This window comes from Mya arenaria, chromosome 14, assembly GCF_026914265.1.
Source record: "Mya arenaria isolate MELC-2E11 chromosome 14, ASM2691426v1".
NCBI lineage: Eukaryota > Metazoa > Mollusca > Bivalvia > Myida > Myidae > Mya > Mya arenaria.
This window is the reverse complement of record NC_069135.1, coordinates 45,740,851-45,756,250: the sequence shown is the minus strand read 5'-3', so window position 1 is coordinate 45,756,250 and position 15,400 is coordinate 45,740,851. Positions and strand designations below refer to the sequence as shown.

General features: G+C 33.8%; 1 protein-coding gene across 6 annotated transcripts in view; it reads right to left on the bottom strand.

Annotated features, from left to right (window-relative positions):
• The window catches only part of LOC128216947 (dedicator of cytokinesis protein 3-like), a 186,104-nt gene that overhangs the window by 4,677 nt on the left and 166,027 nt on the right, over positions 1-15,400 (bottom strand). For 5 of the 6 annotated variants that reach the window (XM_052923696.1, XM_052923697.1, XM_052923700.1 and 2 more), the window contains 4 exons: positions 12,694-12,813; positions 11,147-11,164; positions 5,003-5,047; positions 2,437-2,507 (listed from right to left, as the gene is read on the bottom strand). In XM_052923696.1, coding sequence (XP_052779656.1) covers positions 2,437-2,507; positions 5,003-5,047; positions 11,147-11,164; positions 12,694-12,813 — 254 coding nt within the window. The remainder of the gene's footprint in view (positions 1-2,436; positions 2,508-5,002; positions 5,048-11,146; positions 11,165-12,693; positions 12,814-15,400) is intronic. The other variant, XM_052923698.1, reaches the window with a different exon arrangement.

The window sequence follows — 15,400 nt, the reverse complement described above, 5'->3', positions numbered from 1 at the left end:
ATGAAAAAGGGGCCTTAACTTCATCAAAAATTGGTAGTTTGTAATTTTGAAGTGTATTTTATTGTGTCACACATATGTACCATATTATTTAAATCTGATAAGACTCTGTCATTACGGTAATTCATTGTCGTTTTTTTTTTTCTTTTATGGTTTAAAACATGTGAACAAAACATATGATAATCAATCCACCCTTTCATAAATTATTGTTTGGGCACCATATATTTTGGCAAATTTTAAATTGAAAATGGGACATAATTACAGTGTCAAAAATTAGTTTTTGGTAAACAAAATTGAAATTGACCTGTATTTTATGATGTTAAACATCATTTTACATGTGAACCAAAAATTATTTAAATCAATAGACCCTATTATAAATCTACTTACACCCATTTTTTTTGGTGCAAATTCAAAGTAAAAAAGGGATTTAAATCTGCAAAACAATAGTGTTTCGTAATTAAGTCAAACTTAACCTGTTTTTTTGTGTGTTAAACATGGGAACCAAAACTTGTTTAAATCAGTCAACCCTTAACATATTTTTGGCAAATTGTTAGTTTAAAATGTGCCAGAAATTTAAAGTTGAAAACGAGTAAGTCGTTTTTAACCAAAGTCAAACCTGAAATGTACTTTATGGTGTAAAACATGTGTTTGTAACCAAAGTCGGACTTGAACTTTATTTTATAGTGTTTAATCATTTTAATGTGTATCAAAACTTCATGAATTTGGACACCATTATTTTTTGGCAAATTGTAAGTTAAAAGGCGACAAAATTACTTTATCAGAAATGAGTGCTTAATGTAAACATTAACTACGGTACACTCCACGCGGAACTATCACTATTTGTTTTCCTCGGCAGATTTTAGGCATCGCGGACACGAAATCCAATTTATCGAAATCTGCTTTCCTCTGCGTTTTTACTCGTTCACCCTCTGAGGCTGATCAGTGGACCTTATAATTACAATCGCCACGTTACTCGGAGTGAAAACACCGCGAAACTCCGAGGAAACGGATAAGAATCTACTCCTGTACATGTATCTGATCAATATTTTTCATGCTTAATATGACTGGTAATCCTTTGACAGCGCAAAAATGCACAAAATATATATATCACTACGAAATTTGCATATCACATGACTTCCACACTGTCAAAAATACTAGATTGTGTCTAGATTATGTTCCATACTAATAATTAACTAAGAAGTAATGGTTTCAATATTTTTTAAACGCAATATTCATACTTAAACCGTAACTTTCATAAAATAGTTCAATTGAAAGCTGAATTATATTATCTTATAGAAGGAAATAGATTACAGCAATATCTTCATACAGATGTACATTAAATCAGTGATTTTTAAACCACAGAACATGAGTTACCTTCATACTTTTATAACTTGATAATTAACAATGCAATTAAAATATTTTCTGCAATGCAGAAAAACAACTGATATCTATCACAAAAGAAATAGTGACAGGAAAAATATTCACACTTACATGGTACCCAACACCTGCAATACTCCAATCCAATTTAGTTCTCAATCAACAACACAAAAGAGTATGATGTAATAATGGTAAACAAACACATGTGGTGTTATATCTTAAATGTGTGGATATCCACAGGCAATTAATGAATATTAGTTGAAAGGTAAATTAAAAACCGAATAAGATATAGATGCATTGTGTTATAGAATATGTTTTCCTTCTTCACGAGGAAAAGCTGACGACTGTGCAAATGATTGATTTTTATAAATGAAATAACTGCAAATGTAACTATTTATTTTCAATAATAGCAAGGTAGTAGCAAAGCATACAACTAGGAGTTCCGCTTTGAGGCCAATAAAACAACATGATCACCGGCGATACTGGCAATTAAACCCTCTGTGGAAAACTAGCAACTTGGCGAAACTCGGCGGATTTTAGGGAGGAAAAAGGTAATGTACTCGGCGGATACCGCAATAAATTAAAAAACCCTTGGAGTGACCGAGGAAAGTTCCGCGTGGAGTGTACTGTTTATCTAATAGTGTTAAACATGTGTACCAAAATTATTTAAGTTTCATGAGTTAGTGTTTGCACATCATATCTTATGGCAATGTAAGTTGAAAAGGGTCCTTAAATCCATGAAGTCAACTTGACCTGTATCTGATGGTGTTAAACATGTGTACCTAACAGCTCTTACCAACATTATTTAAATCCGTCAAACCCTTTCATAAGTTATCGTCTGGACAAAAACAAGCGTCCAACCAACAGACAAGCTCAATCCAATATACCCCCCTGATTTGTGGGGGTACCATTACCAACAACCTGATATTTTATATTGTACATGAAAAATCTGATAATGAAATATTCCCGTGACAGTCATGCTTTGATTCCATGAAGGATGTATTTCAGAAATGCAAATTTAACATCATTTAAGTTAAGATAACCATAATAATTCATACTTACAGATGATTTGGTTTTTTTGGGTGGAAGTGTTGGTTTCCCAGAATCCTCATAGCTCTCCTCAGGTATTTTTTCTTTAATTATAAAAAAAACATGGTTAATACAATAAACAAAAGGGCTATGAGATATGTAAAGGAAAAACACTACTTATAAACATTTGTTGGGTAGTAGGCCCAATTGACACAGGTCCATAAAATGCAGAACAAAATGCTGTTGATAATTTCTTCATTGCACAGTAAAATGTGACGGAGCGTTTTAAATAATGTATGATTAAAATTGATAACAAAATCTAAAATTGTAACAGCCCTGTATATTGATTTTTTATTTATTTATTTTTTTCATTTTAAATACCTACTATTCACTAAGGTTACCTGTACCATTACAATTCATTTGTCAATCTCCTATGTAGTCATTTCCCTTGGCAAGTAGGAACAAAACAAGTTCAACAAAAGAATAACACTCTTAGGCCACAACAAATTGATCATTTGTTCGTTGGATTTGCCGCACCTAAAAAATTTGCACCTACACATACTATTCGGCCGCGCATATTATTTTTTTTGTTGACTATTGAATTTTCTGAATTTCTTTTACTTAGAATTTAAACCTGCAACGTCAACTTCGCCTTTTTTTGAAGGTATTTCCATGCTTTACATTCTGACAGTCTTTTTTGTCGGGAATATTTTGCAGGACGCACCATTGTTATTCATTTCCGGTATTGATTTTCAGGTTACTTTCAGTATTCATAATGTAAAATACACGTTTTAAGTGAAAAATCAATGTCAAAGTCAATGGATTATAGTCTTCAGCAAACAACAGTTTCACAGCGTCAAAGGTCGAAGGCAATAAGTATTTATATATGTTTTAAGTAATTTATTGTTTTGTACTCAAATAATAACTACATCGGATTTTGAGTGCCAAACTTATATTAAAATACACGGACACACGACTTACAACCATTGAACATGTTTTCGTGAGTTATTTTTTAAATTCTTAAATGCATTTCTCAGTTTTCATATACTCATAAATTGTTTTTACAGATAAAAATAGTAGGACTTGTAAATGTTTTAGAAACAGTCTGTATTTATGCACCAGTGAATTGTAACCAAGCCCCCCCCCTCCCCCCCTCGGGTAACGGGGATAGACGGGGAAATGAGCAGTGTTTTTACCTTCCAGGTGGCCCCGCAGTGCCGGGTGAATGCGGTGGAATTACCCGGGATTGGCAGTATAAAAATAACGTCAGTTAAATCAGAAAATAAAACCTTTTATAAGTAAAATGACTGTTTTAATTTTCTCAATTCTTTGCGCTTATCCACTTTTGTCTTTGATTGAGTTGTAGTAAAGTGGCTTGTTATTAAAGTGGCCTGTTTCTTACCGTCATTGAAGCTATGTAGGCCATCATGTTATTCTTTTTCAAGGCACGGACCTATAAACCATATAGGACATAGGTTCGTGGTCAAGGCGAGGTCTTGAAAGGGAAACATCTTTATTCCACAACCTGCTCTTATATAATGACTGGTGCCACATTTGCAGAATTGTTTGATAATGCTTCAATTATGTTCAATTATGTTGTCCCGCAATTCAATCCACAGTGTCTTTTTTTTAGAAATGTTCTCTGTGTTATTTACATTTTCAATCTTCTGCAATGTCAAAGTCACTACAATTTTATCATGTGCTTCAAGAGGTTCAAATTTAGACCTGACCCAATATTTGGAAATGCTCAAATGATGAATAACTCGTCTAAAATGTTTTTTTATAGTAAGTTACGAAATGAATACAATAGTTTTGTTTTAGGTCCTCGAATAATTGCACGTTACTATGAGGAATGTTGTCTTTACTATATATCCACGTTTAAATTGAAGTTAATAATAAAGCACTGGATCTCATTGCCATTTGTTAAATATTGAGACAGATTTTCAAGTGATACAATCAAAACCTTTTTATTTATGACTGAGAACCTTTGTTTGCAATTAAAAAGCATTTCTTGACATAATTGTATGATAAATTTGGTAAGAATTTTTAAATTTTTTTTTGCTTTTCGCTCGCCTCTGATTTGCCTTAAATTTATTTTATTTTTTATCTTTTTTCGCTCGCTCGCTCCTACTATTGTTTGGCAAAATCCGTAAAACAAATGATCAATTTGTTGTGGCCTTATCTTTGATAGAATTGTATGTTTTGTTTATTTTTCAAGTCCTAAATTCTTGACTGTAATGAGAATGTTTGAAACAAAGGTTCTAAAGTGTATGTGTAGACAAAAACAAAGAAAACATTTCCAAACATGATAGTATCGGGATATTATACACCATTAATTTTTAATAAACCAGCGAAAAAGTCTGAAATAAAGATTCATATTATCATATTATGAAGCATCTCATCATCAGCAGCATCTGTACTGATGTGTTATATGACAATCTGTCACTTAAACATTTTTTAATTTTAGAAGAAAAGCTTAGCCAAAGAATAAATCTTGAACTATGGTATGACCTTGAACTATGGTATGACCTTGAACTATGGTATGACCTTGTCCTTGGAGGTGGAAATATGAGTCATTTGTATGTTAGTGGTAACTAACCTGTCCTGCCTAAAGATCCATGGAATGTTGTTGGAATGGCTGGAACTGTAATAGAAAGTATAAAGAAAGGCATACAGAAATGAGTCATAATTAAATACTGGTATTTGTTACCTCTTTAGTTAAGGAAGAGGACTACATGATAAACAAGTACAGATTGTACCAATGCTACATGTTGCCAACACAGAAAGGAACAAGATGGGTGGCACCAAAAGTGTGATGATGACTCGATGCTGCGGTACAAAGATATCAAAGGTGTCTGCCATGCTTCACATAAAAAATGTGTGCAATTTTGCTTACTCAGAGCAGACTTTATTATTTATCTTAGAGTAATTCTCAGGGTCTATCGTTTCATAAACTGAGTAGAATGAAAATCTCTGCTGTCAGAGGAAAATATATGAGAGTACATACACAGCTTCCTTCTGTCAGACAACAAAATAATGATATACGAGTACATACACAGCTTCCTTCTGTCAGACAACAAAATAATGATATACGAGTACATGCACAGCTTCCTTCTGTCAGACAACAAAATAATGATATACGAATACATGCACAGCTTCCTTCTGTCAGACAACAAAATAATGATATATGAGAACATGCACAGCTTCCTTCTGTCAGACAACAAAATAATGATATACCAGTACATCCACAGCTTCCTTCTGTCTGACAACAAAATAATGATATACGAGTACATGCACAGCTTCCTTCTGTCAGACAACAAAATAATGATATACGAGTACATGCAAAGCTTCCTTCTGTCAGACAACAAAATAATGACTTATGAGTACATATACACAGCTCTATTTTATAAGAAAAGATATATGTGAGTATACTCATGATCTCTGCTGTCATGTGAGCAAACAAGAGGCCCATGAGGGACTATGCTCTACTGGCATGACTCTTGCAGTGATTTTTAAGCCATAGCATGTATGTATGGGTAATAGGCAACATACTTATAGTTCACTTGGAAAATTTTATTTTCTGGTTAACTGGCAAACCAGTGAGGACAGAAAATATAGTAAGCAGATTAGTTGGATGAACTATTTTAATATGTGCCAGTGACAGAAGCTCATATCCAAAGCATGTTCATACTAGTAACAGACAATATACTTGACAAACATTCAAAGTAAGCCATGTTTCAAAGGGCAAGGGGAGAGAAACACTACAATAATACACACTTATCTGTAAAAGTTGTCTCCCTTAAAGTATACTTTCATAATGCTACACAATTTAGAGGGCCATAATCCACTAATACATGAGCGGATCTAACTGGTTTTCAAAAGGAACCAAGCTCTGATAGATATGAAACTGCTGTATATGTTTGATTGAGATACAATAACAAGAGGGCCATTATGGCCCTAAATCACTCACCTGAGTTAAAGTTTTTAACCTTTGTTATCACTATACCAATATCATTTTTTTTTTTCCTTTATATCTCTATGTAATACAGTTGGGTCACCTGTATCGTGGCCGTGCCAATTTTGAACCCAGGGGTATAATTTCAAAAATTGTGGTAGGGAAACATATGACAATGCTACACATAAATAAATAAGTTTGATATTTGTTCTCAAAACTGTTCACATGGTCCAATTTCATTGCTGTAGCTTCAGAGTAAGAAAATAGATCAAAAGGTCACAGTCAAGGTCATCCAAGCACAACATTAATATTTGAATTCAAAATTGTAAACAAGGTCAAAATTTCTTTGCTGTAGCTTCAAAAATTAGACAGTAGGTCAAAAGGGGTGGGCCAGCTTTGACTCCAGGGGCATACTTTGAACATACTTGGTAGAGGGCCATGCAATGCTGCTTCATAACAAATAACAAAGGTCCGGGCTTTGTGGTTTGAGACAAGAAGATTTTGAAAGTTTTTTGTATATAAGTCTGTAAAAAACTTGTGACCCCTAAGGCATGGCTAGTTTTAAACCCAGGGGCATAATTTGAACTATCTTATTAGAGGACCGCCATACATACATACAAATTATTAAAGATCTAGGCCTAGTGGTTTCCCTATACAAGTCTAAAGGAAACTTGTGAACACCAGGGCTTGACTAGTTTTTACCCCAGGTACATAATTTGATGTTCACAATCAATTGTGTACAGACACACAGACAAAGTACACTGCCCCATCGCAGAAGCCTTTGGCAAGTAGAGCTAAAAAACAAAGCTGTCTGCCAGCATGCGAGTAAATCCACAGCTCTCTGCTGTCTGATAACAAATATATATAAAACTCATTTTCAGATTCTTCAAAAAGCCATAAAAATAATATATTAAAATTGGTTTCCGAGGAAAATATTCTGGAAGAGGACCACCCAAGGAACATTCCTGTGATGTTTGATTGATATTGCCCCAGTGGTTTAGGAGGAGAAGTTGTTTAAAGGAAAATGTTAACAATCGAGAGATGGTTGATGACTCACAATAACCCATAGATCATGCAGCCTTGACAGGAAACATGACGGACAGTTAGGAAATACAATTGCCATGTACAGTCCATTCTTAAGCAACAATATTGACTGAAACTAATTGCTATTAGAATGTAACAATATAATTTTTTATATGGAATTAGGGTAACATGCTGTTTATGAAATAATAACACCATACTTTTAAAGAACTAATATACGTGCATTTGTTTTTAGATTCTACAATTATATATTAAATTTAATTCAATTTTTAAAAAAAAAACATGCATATGGTAGTTGATTTATTAATACAAAATTTATCTGAAATAAACCTATTTGTTAACCCAATAAAATTGTGTTCTCACTTTATAAAATACATGATCCTTTGATTTAAATATTTGTTAATTTTCTTTGAGATTAAACTTAGATCATTGGATTTGAAATTTAATACTCTATAAACTTTATATTCATCCATAATTGTTTAAATCAAAAGAAATACTACAAAAATAAGTTTGTTATGTATAGGTTTCAATTTAATTGAATTATAATATGAAATAAATTGAATCATCTTCAACATTTTACATAAGTTGTGTTTGTTTATAAATAGTTTACTAAAATAATTTAGATAATAAAAATTATATCACTGGATTGAAAATTTAATTACCTACCAAATGTATATTGATCAATAATTGATAAAACCAAAAGAAATACTAGAAAAAAGTTTGAAATGCATAGGTTTATTATCTATTGGCTACTCAGTTATCAATGTACTCAGATATGTATTTATACGGCTTGATTTGTCCTGAGGTAAATGGTTAAGGGTTCTTACCCGTTTTTTCACCATTTTCTTTGCCTGTGTCCTATCTATGCTAGCCACGTATTTCCTGTCAAATCTTAATCATACTTGTTTACTATGTTTATGAGGTCTATGTTAACAGTTGTGTGAAGTATGAAGTCAACTGAATGAAGAGTATTGAAGTTATTAGTGAAAATTTCAACTTGCCCTAAAACTTTAACCGGACAATGTGACCTAAAACTTTAACCTAAATTTCTTAGTCTATCAGGGGCCATAATTTGTATTTCGGATGATATGGAGTTATGCTACCTAATTCTGTGATGGTCCTGAACATCTGTGTGGAGTATTAAGTGAATTGAATGAAGGGTATTGGAGTTAAAAGTGAAAATGCCAACTTGCCCTAAAACTGTTACTGACGCTGGGACCAGTAAGTTATTCGTCCTTACTATTCTAAAGGTCGAGTTAATTAGTAAACTAATTATAACTAGTTACTAACTGATGTGATTAAAATTCCTTAATAATGATAACATATGCAAGCAAAAATGCAAAGTTCATGATATGAAGATACATTCATTATACATACTTAGTTTTTAAAAGCAGCTATGGTGTGATGCTTTTTTGTTTGTTGTCCTTTTTACAAGAGAAAAGCATTAAATACTCTATGAAGTGGTCAAACTTGTTATTTTTCTTCATATTTTTACAAACTTTTTTGGGCCTATGAAATATGTCTCGGGTCTATGGATTTGTTAAGGCTAAAGGCCCAAATGGCTTATGCTCAATTTATTTAATATCACAGACTGTGTGCATGTTTTTCCCACACTATCATATCAAAATGCACTAAGGTAGCACTAACAGCTTGATGGAGTCGCCTTTAGCTGTGGTGACATTTACAGTACAACCTTCCATAAAGAGGTTTGGAGTTAGTGACAAATTTGGCTTAAGGAGTGTTTCAATGTGACTTTAGGGCGTACGGTTGGCCCAGGTAAGCATTAAAAATGGATATATTCATCCTGACTTACGTCATTTTGTTATTTTGAATATATGTACCTTTTTAAACTAACTTTTTTTTGTATTAAAAAAACATCAAACAAGAGGGCCCTGAAGGCCCTGTATCGCTCACCTGATCCAATTCAAGTCTAAAATAAGTGTTTTCAGGGCGAGGGCAATTGTGACAGGGGGTTTGATCCTTCCTAGTTCCATTTTTTTTTTTTATATCAAGGATGATTTTTTTAATATCACAGATGACCCAGTTGCAAACCTTACCTTGCTGTAATAAGTACATTCTGACCAGGTTTCATATAGATAAAGTAGAAAATGTGGCCTCAACAGTGTTTTAACAATGTTTACTATGATTTGACTTCGTGACCTAGTTTTTGAAATCAGGTTACCCAGTTTCAAACTTGACATAGACTTCATAAACACAAACATGCTGACATAGTTTCATGGTGATCAAAGAGAGAATGTAACCTCTACAGTGTTTACAAAGTTTTTCTATGATTTGACCTAGTGGCCTGGTTTTTGACCTCTGATTACCCAGTTTCAAACTCTACCTAAAGATCATCAAGAATAACATTCTGATCAAGTTCCATGAACATATGGTCATAAATGTGGCCGCTATAGAGTGTTAACCTGCTTTTCCTATTATTTGACCTGTTGACCTAGTTTTGACCACACATGACCAAGATTCGAACTTGGCCTAGAACTAATCAATATAAACATTCTGACTAAGTTTCATGAAAATACAGTCATAAATGTGACATCTAGAGTGCTAACAAGCTTTTCCTATGATTTGACCAAATTACCTAGTTTTTGACCACATGTGATCTGGATTCAAACTTGACTTAAGAGATTATTAATATAAACATTCTGACCAACTTTCATGAAGATACAGTTATAAATGTAACCTCTAGAGTGTTAACAAGCTTTTCTTTAAATTTGACCTGGTGACCTAGTTTTTGACCGCACATGACCCAGATTCCAACTTGGCCTAGAGCTAATCAATATATACATTCTGACTAAGTTTCATGAACATAAGTCATAAATGTGACCTCTAGGGTGCTAACAAGCTTTTCCTATGATTTGACCTGGTGACCTAGTTTTTGACTACACATGACCCAGATTTAAACTTAACTTAGAGATTATTGATATAAACATTCTGACCAACTTTCATGAAAAAAACATTTACAAATGTGACCTCTAGATTGTTAACAAGCTTTTCCTTAAATTTGACCAAATGACCTAGTTTTTGACCGCACAATACCCAGATTCGAACTTGGCCTAGAGCTAATCAATATATACATTCTGACTCAGTTTCATGAACATATAGTCATAAATGTGACCTCTAGAGTGCTAACAAGCTTTTCCTATGATTTGACCTGGTGACCTAGTTTTTGACCGCACATGACCCAGATTTAAACTTGACTTAAGGATTATTAATATAAACATTCTGACAAACTTTCATGAAGATACAGTCATAAATGTGACCTCTAGAGTGTTAACAAGCTTTCCTTCAATTTGACCTGGTGACCTAGTTTTTGACGGCACATGACCCAGATTCGAACTTGACCTAGAGATTATTAATATTAACATTCTGATCAAGTTCCTGAAAATACAGTCATAAATGTGCCCTCTATAGTGTTAACAAACTTTTCCTTTAATTAGACCTGGTGTCCTAGTTTTTAAACCAAGATGACCCAATATCGAACTCGTCCAAGCTTTTATTGAGGGTAACATTCTGACCAAGTTTCATTAAGATTGTGCCCAAATTGTGACCTCTAGAGTGTTAACCGTCAAGTTGTTGACGAGGGACGACGGACGACGACGACGAATGACACAGGGCGATCACACTAGCTCACCTTCAGCACTTCGTGCTCAGGTGAGCTAAAAACAAACTACAACGTGCAAAAAAACATACAAATAAACAACATGCATGTATGGGGATTTGTTAATGTACCTGCTGAAATAGGTTCATCTGCAAATTAGATCAAAATAAAATATTAAAGAATATCAGCAGTTTTTGAACAATTATTTTGTGATGTAAACACCTTTAAAAATAACACCTTATGTGATACCACATAAAAAAGATAATTAAAACTTTCTTCCAAAGAAAATCCTGTCAACATTTACTCATCAAAAACTTCAAGTTTCTTCTGTGACTTGATCCTACCTATTACTTTTTATCAAGTATATTGCTAAAACCCTGCTCACACCAACATTGTAACCGCGATGTGACCTTTTTGTCACAAAGACTAGAAGCAGTGCAAGGTGATGAAACCTGGTTTTTAAAAGGGGTTAATCAGAAATAATAGCCGATTAAATTCTTGTATGAGTTAGGAAAGAGAAACAGCCATTATCTTTAATTTTATCAAAAAGAAATGTAACTGATTTTTTTAGTTAAGTATCTTATATATTTAGTTTCTATCAATTCTAACTACAGTTGTTATGCTGAAACCATTTTATAATTATTTTAAGTAACAGTGACCTTGACCCCACCCCACTCAAAAGCAATCCAAAGATAGCTCTTCACATATTAAGCTTTACACCAACTATAATTACTCTCTGGAATTCTTATTGAAGTTATTGGTGGAAACCATTTCTCTATTTTTGGTTACAGTGACCATGACCTTGAACCCACCCTCCTAAAAAGCAAACCCATGCTAGCTCTTCACATAAGCTACCTATACACTAACTTTAATTACTATCCATTAATTCTAATTTAAGTAATTGAGCGGTTACCATTTTTCTATTTTTAGTTGAAGTGACCTTGACCCTAAACCCCTCAATGGCAAGCTTTTCACATATGCTACATTCACACCAACTTTCATCACAATCCATCATCGGTATTGGGTGAAACCCAATGTTTGACGCTAGCCCACCCATCAGCCCAATGACATGTTCACGTTTATGAAAGGTTTAGTCGAGGTAACTACAAGATTTACAGAACATTTGCAAGTGCAGTTGGTTTTGGTTCCAACTAGTCCTTTGAAAGGACCATCTACAACCAATTTGATAGCTCAGAAGTTTCATTTGTATCCTATCATTCTCCAAGCAGTTTGATTATTTATTGGTTTCTATTTATGATTGATCAGTGATGAGGGGGTGACTGGTTGCCAATTGCTTGCCAAGTGGTGTTTAAGTGTGTAACGATCATCCGTCATTTTGACACAACTTTTTGCACATCAAGGTTAGTTTTATTATATCAATTATTTCCCCACATTGTGCTGCATAAAGACATAGTCACAGATCAGTCTCAACTGGTATCAATCACTGACAAGTTGCAAAACCTACTGCTGAATGATGGGGGGGGGGGGGGGGGTCATACCTTAATCCAAAATATGGGCATGAATGGTTAAACTGGACCAAGCGATGGCCAGTCTGACGCATATAAAAGATGAAATAGGTCTTTTTCGCAATGTTAGTGTGACCATGGCTTAGTTATAAGGTTCTTAGTCCCAGACACTGTGCCCTGAAACTGACTAATATGCATGTCCACTCACTCACCTGAAAATTTCCTCTGTCTCTCAGGAACTGCAGGTGTTGTTTTGGTGCTGATGGCGGATGAGGTTCGTTGAACTTTCGAGTGCATATGCCCTGTTGAGATTGATCCCCTCATGTGGGATTCTTAAATAATGAAAATAATATTAAATTAACTAGAGCTTTCTTTCAAACCTTGAATACATTATTCGTTTTACTTTTTAAAGGGATTAGACACCAGACAATACAATTGCAAGAAAACAAAGAAAATTGTCAAAAACTTACAAAAAATTGATATTGCTCTGTGTACAACAAAATGCATCTTACTGATGTATCAAATTGCTTATGACTCATGCATCTTACTGATGTATCAAACTGCTTATGACTCATGCATCTTTCTGATGTATCACATTGCTTATGACCCATGCATCTTTCTGATGTATCACATTGCTTATGGCCCATGCATCTTTCTGATGTATCAAACTGCTTATGACCCATGCATCTTACTGATGTATCACATTGCTTATGACCCATGCATCTTTCTGATGTATCACATTGCTTATGGCCCATGCATCTTACTGATGTATCACATTGCTTATGACCCATGCATCTTTCTGATGTATCACATTGCTTATGACCCATGCATCTTACTGATGTATCACATTGCTTAAGACCCATGCATCTTTCTGATGTATCAAACTGCTTATGACCCATGCATCTTTCTGATGTATCACATTGCTTATGACCCATGCATCTTACTGATGTATCACATTGCTTATGACCCATGCATCTTTCTGATGTATCACATTGCTTATGACCCATGCATCTTTCTGATGTATCACATTGCTTATGACCCATGCATCTTTCTGATGTATCACATTGCTTATGACCCATGCATCTTTCTGATGTATCACATTGCTTATGACCCATGCATCTTACTGATGTATCACATTGCTTATGACCCATGCATCTTTCTGATGTATCACATTGCTTATGACTCATGCATCTTTCTCAGTTTTTGCTAATTTTTCTTCAGATATGATTGAAACTACAATTATTTTTTACTTGAGGACACTCAAATGAGACAGCAACATGATTGTTGTGTTTATTCTTCCAGGACTGATAACAATGTAAACATGAAATGAAAATAGTTCTCCTAGCCAGGCAAGACTTCTGTGTGTTCTTCCATGAATAATGGTATAAGTATACAAATTGAATAAGTTTAAATGAACCAGTATTGAAGTTTCCAAAATGTTCAGATCATTGTTGCTGAAGTGTACAGGTGAGGTCATATACTATTTTCTAACACCATTGACTGGTTTAAAAAGCTGAATCTGAAACCTGGGAGTAGGATTGGTCCCAGCTGAAACTGACAGCAGCCGTGTTGTTGGTAGATTATACAAAAAAAAAAAAAAAATGACAACAAGCCCAGAAGAATGCATTTTGAGAAATATTTATACAACAAGATATTGCTTTTTTTAAAAAGTGCTAGTCTCCCCTATTGTGTGGTCGTAACTGGGAAACAAGACGGCAACGCCGCATTAAAGCCGGACCATGCAATTTTGCAAACCTAGGATTTGAGCTAGTGACCTAGTATTTTTAATAAAAAAAGACCCATATTTATACTTATTGGAGATATTGTTCATACAAATAACCTGATCAACAGAAACTATTTTATTTGTATGAGTAAGAATGAACATTTTATAAATACATCAGCTTTTCCAATAAGATCTGTCCATGAGGCCTAGTTTTTGACCCTAGATGACACACTTTATCATCTAAGATTTCATGTACACAAATATTTTTCTTAAAGTTAATTAAAATTTAAATTTTTGAAAAATATGGGTAGATATGAAATTCATGATTGGGATGTGTTTATAAAATAGCAATTGAATTTAGTTGTTGACTGATATTGAAAGGTTTGGTAAGCATAGAGTTTTTTTTATGACATCGGGAAAATATTTCCTAAGATTTGACCTAGTGACCTAGTTTTTGATCTGAGGTGACCCATATTCACAAAATTAATGTTTAAGACAACATGTAGACAAATATTCTGACCAAGTTTCATAAAGATTTGACAAAAACTAATGATTTTTTATGACCATGGAATTATTTCTCCTAAGATTTGACCTTGTGACCTAGATTTTGACCGGGGATGACCCATATTAAAGAACTTTCAAGATACTATGCACACTAATATTTTGACCAAATTTCATAAAGATTTGACAAAAATTGTTGAATTTATGACGTGGAAAGATTTTCCTAAGATTTGACCAAGTGACCTAAAATTTGAACTGTGATGACTGATATAAAAAAATCAGCAAGATAATATGCAGACAAATATTCTGACTAAGTTTCATCAAGATTTAATAAAAATTGTTGAATTTATTACTGTGAAATAATTCTTCTAAAGATTTGACCTATTTTTTCAAAGGAGATGACCCATATTCATATATATTCAAGATAACATGCCGACAAATAGTCTGACCAAGTTTGATAACCATTGGATATAAACTCTTGATTTTATTACATAAAATGGCAAACTTTAATGCAGAATTGTTAACCCCCCACCCGCAAAAATGCCCACCTGCCCTCCCGCCCAGTTTTCGCCATTCTATAACCCATAATTTTTCCATGAAAAATCTGGCTAAAAATAAATGATGGACATGAAATTTGTAATTTTAGACTGGAGACGAACCAACGGTGAAGTTTGGTTTATTCACCGATATTAAAA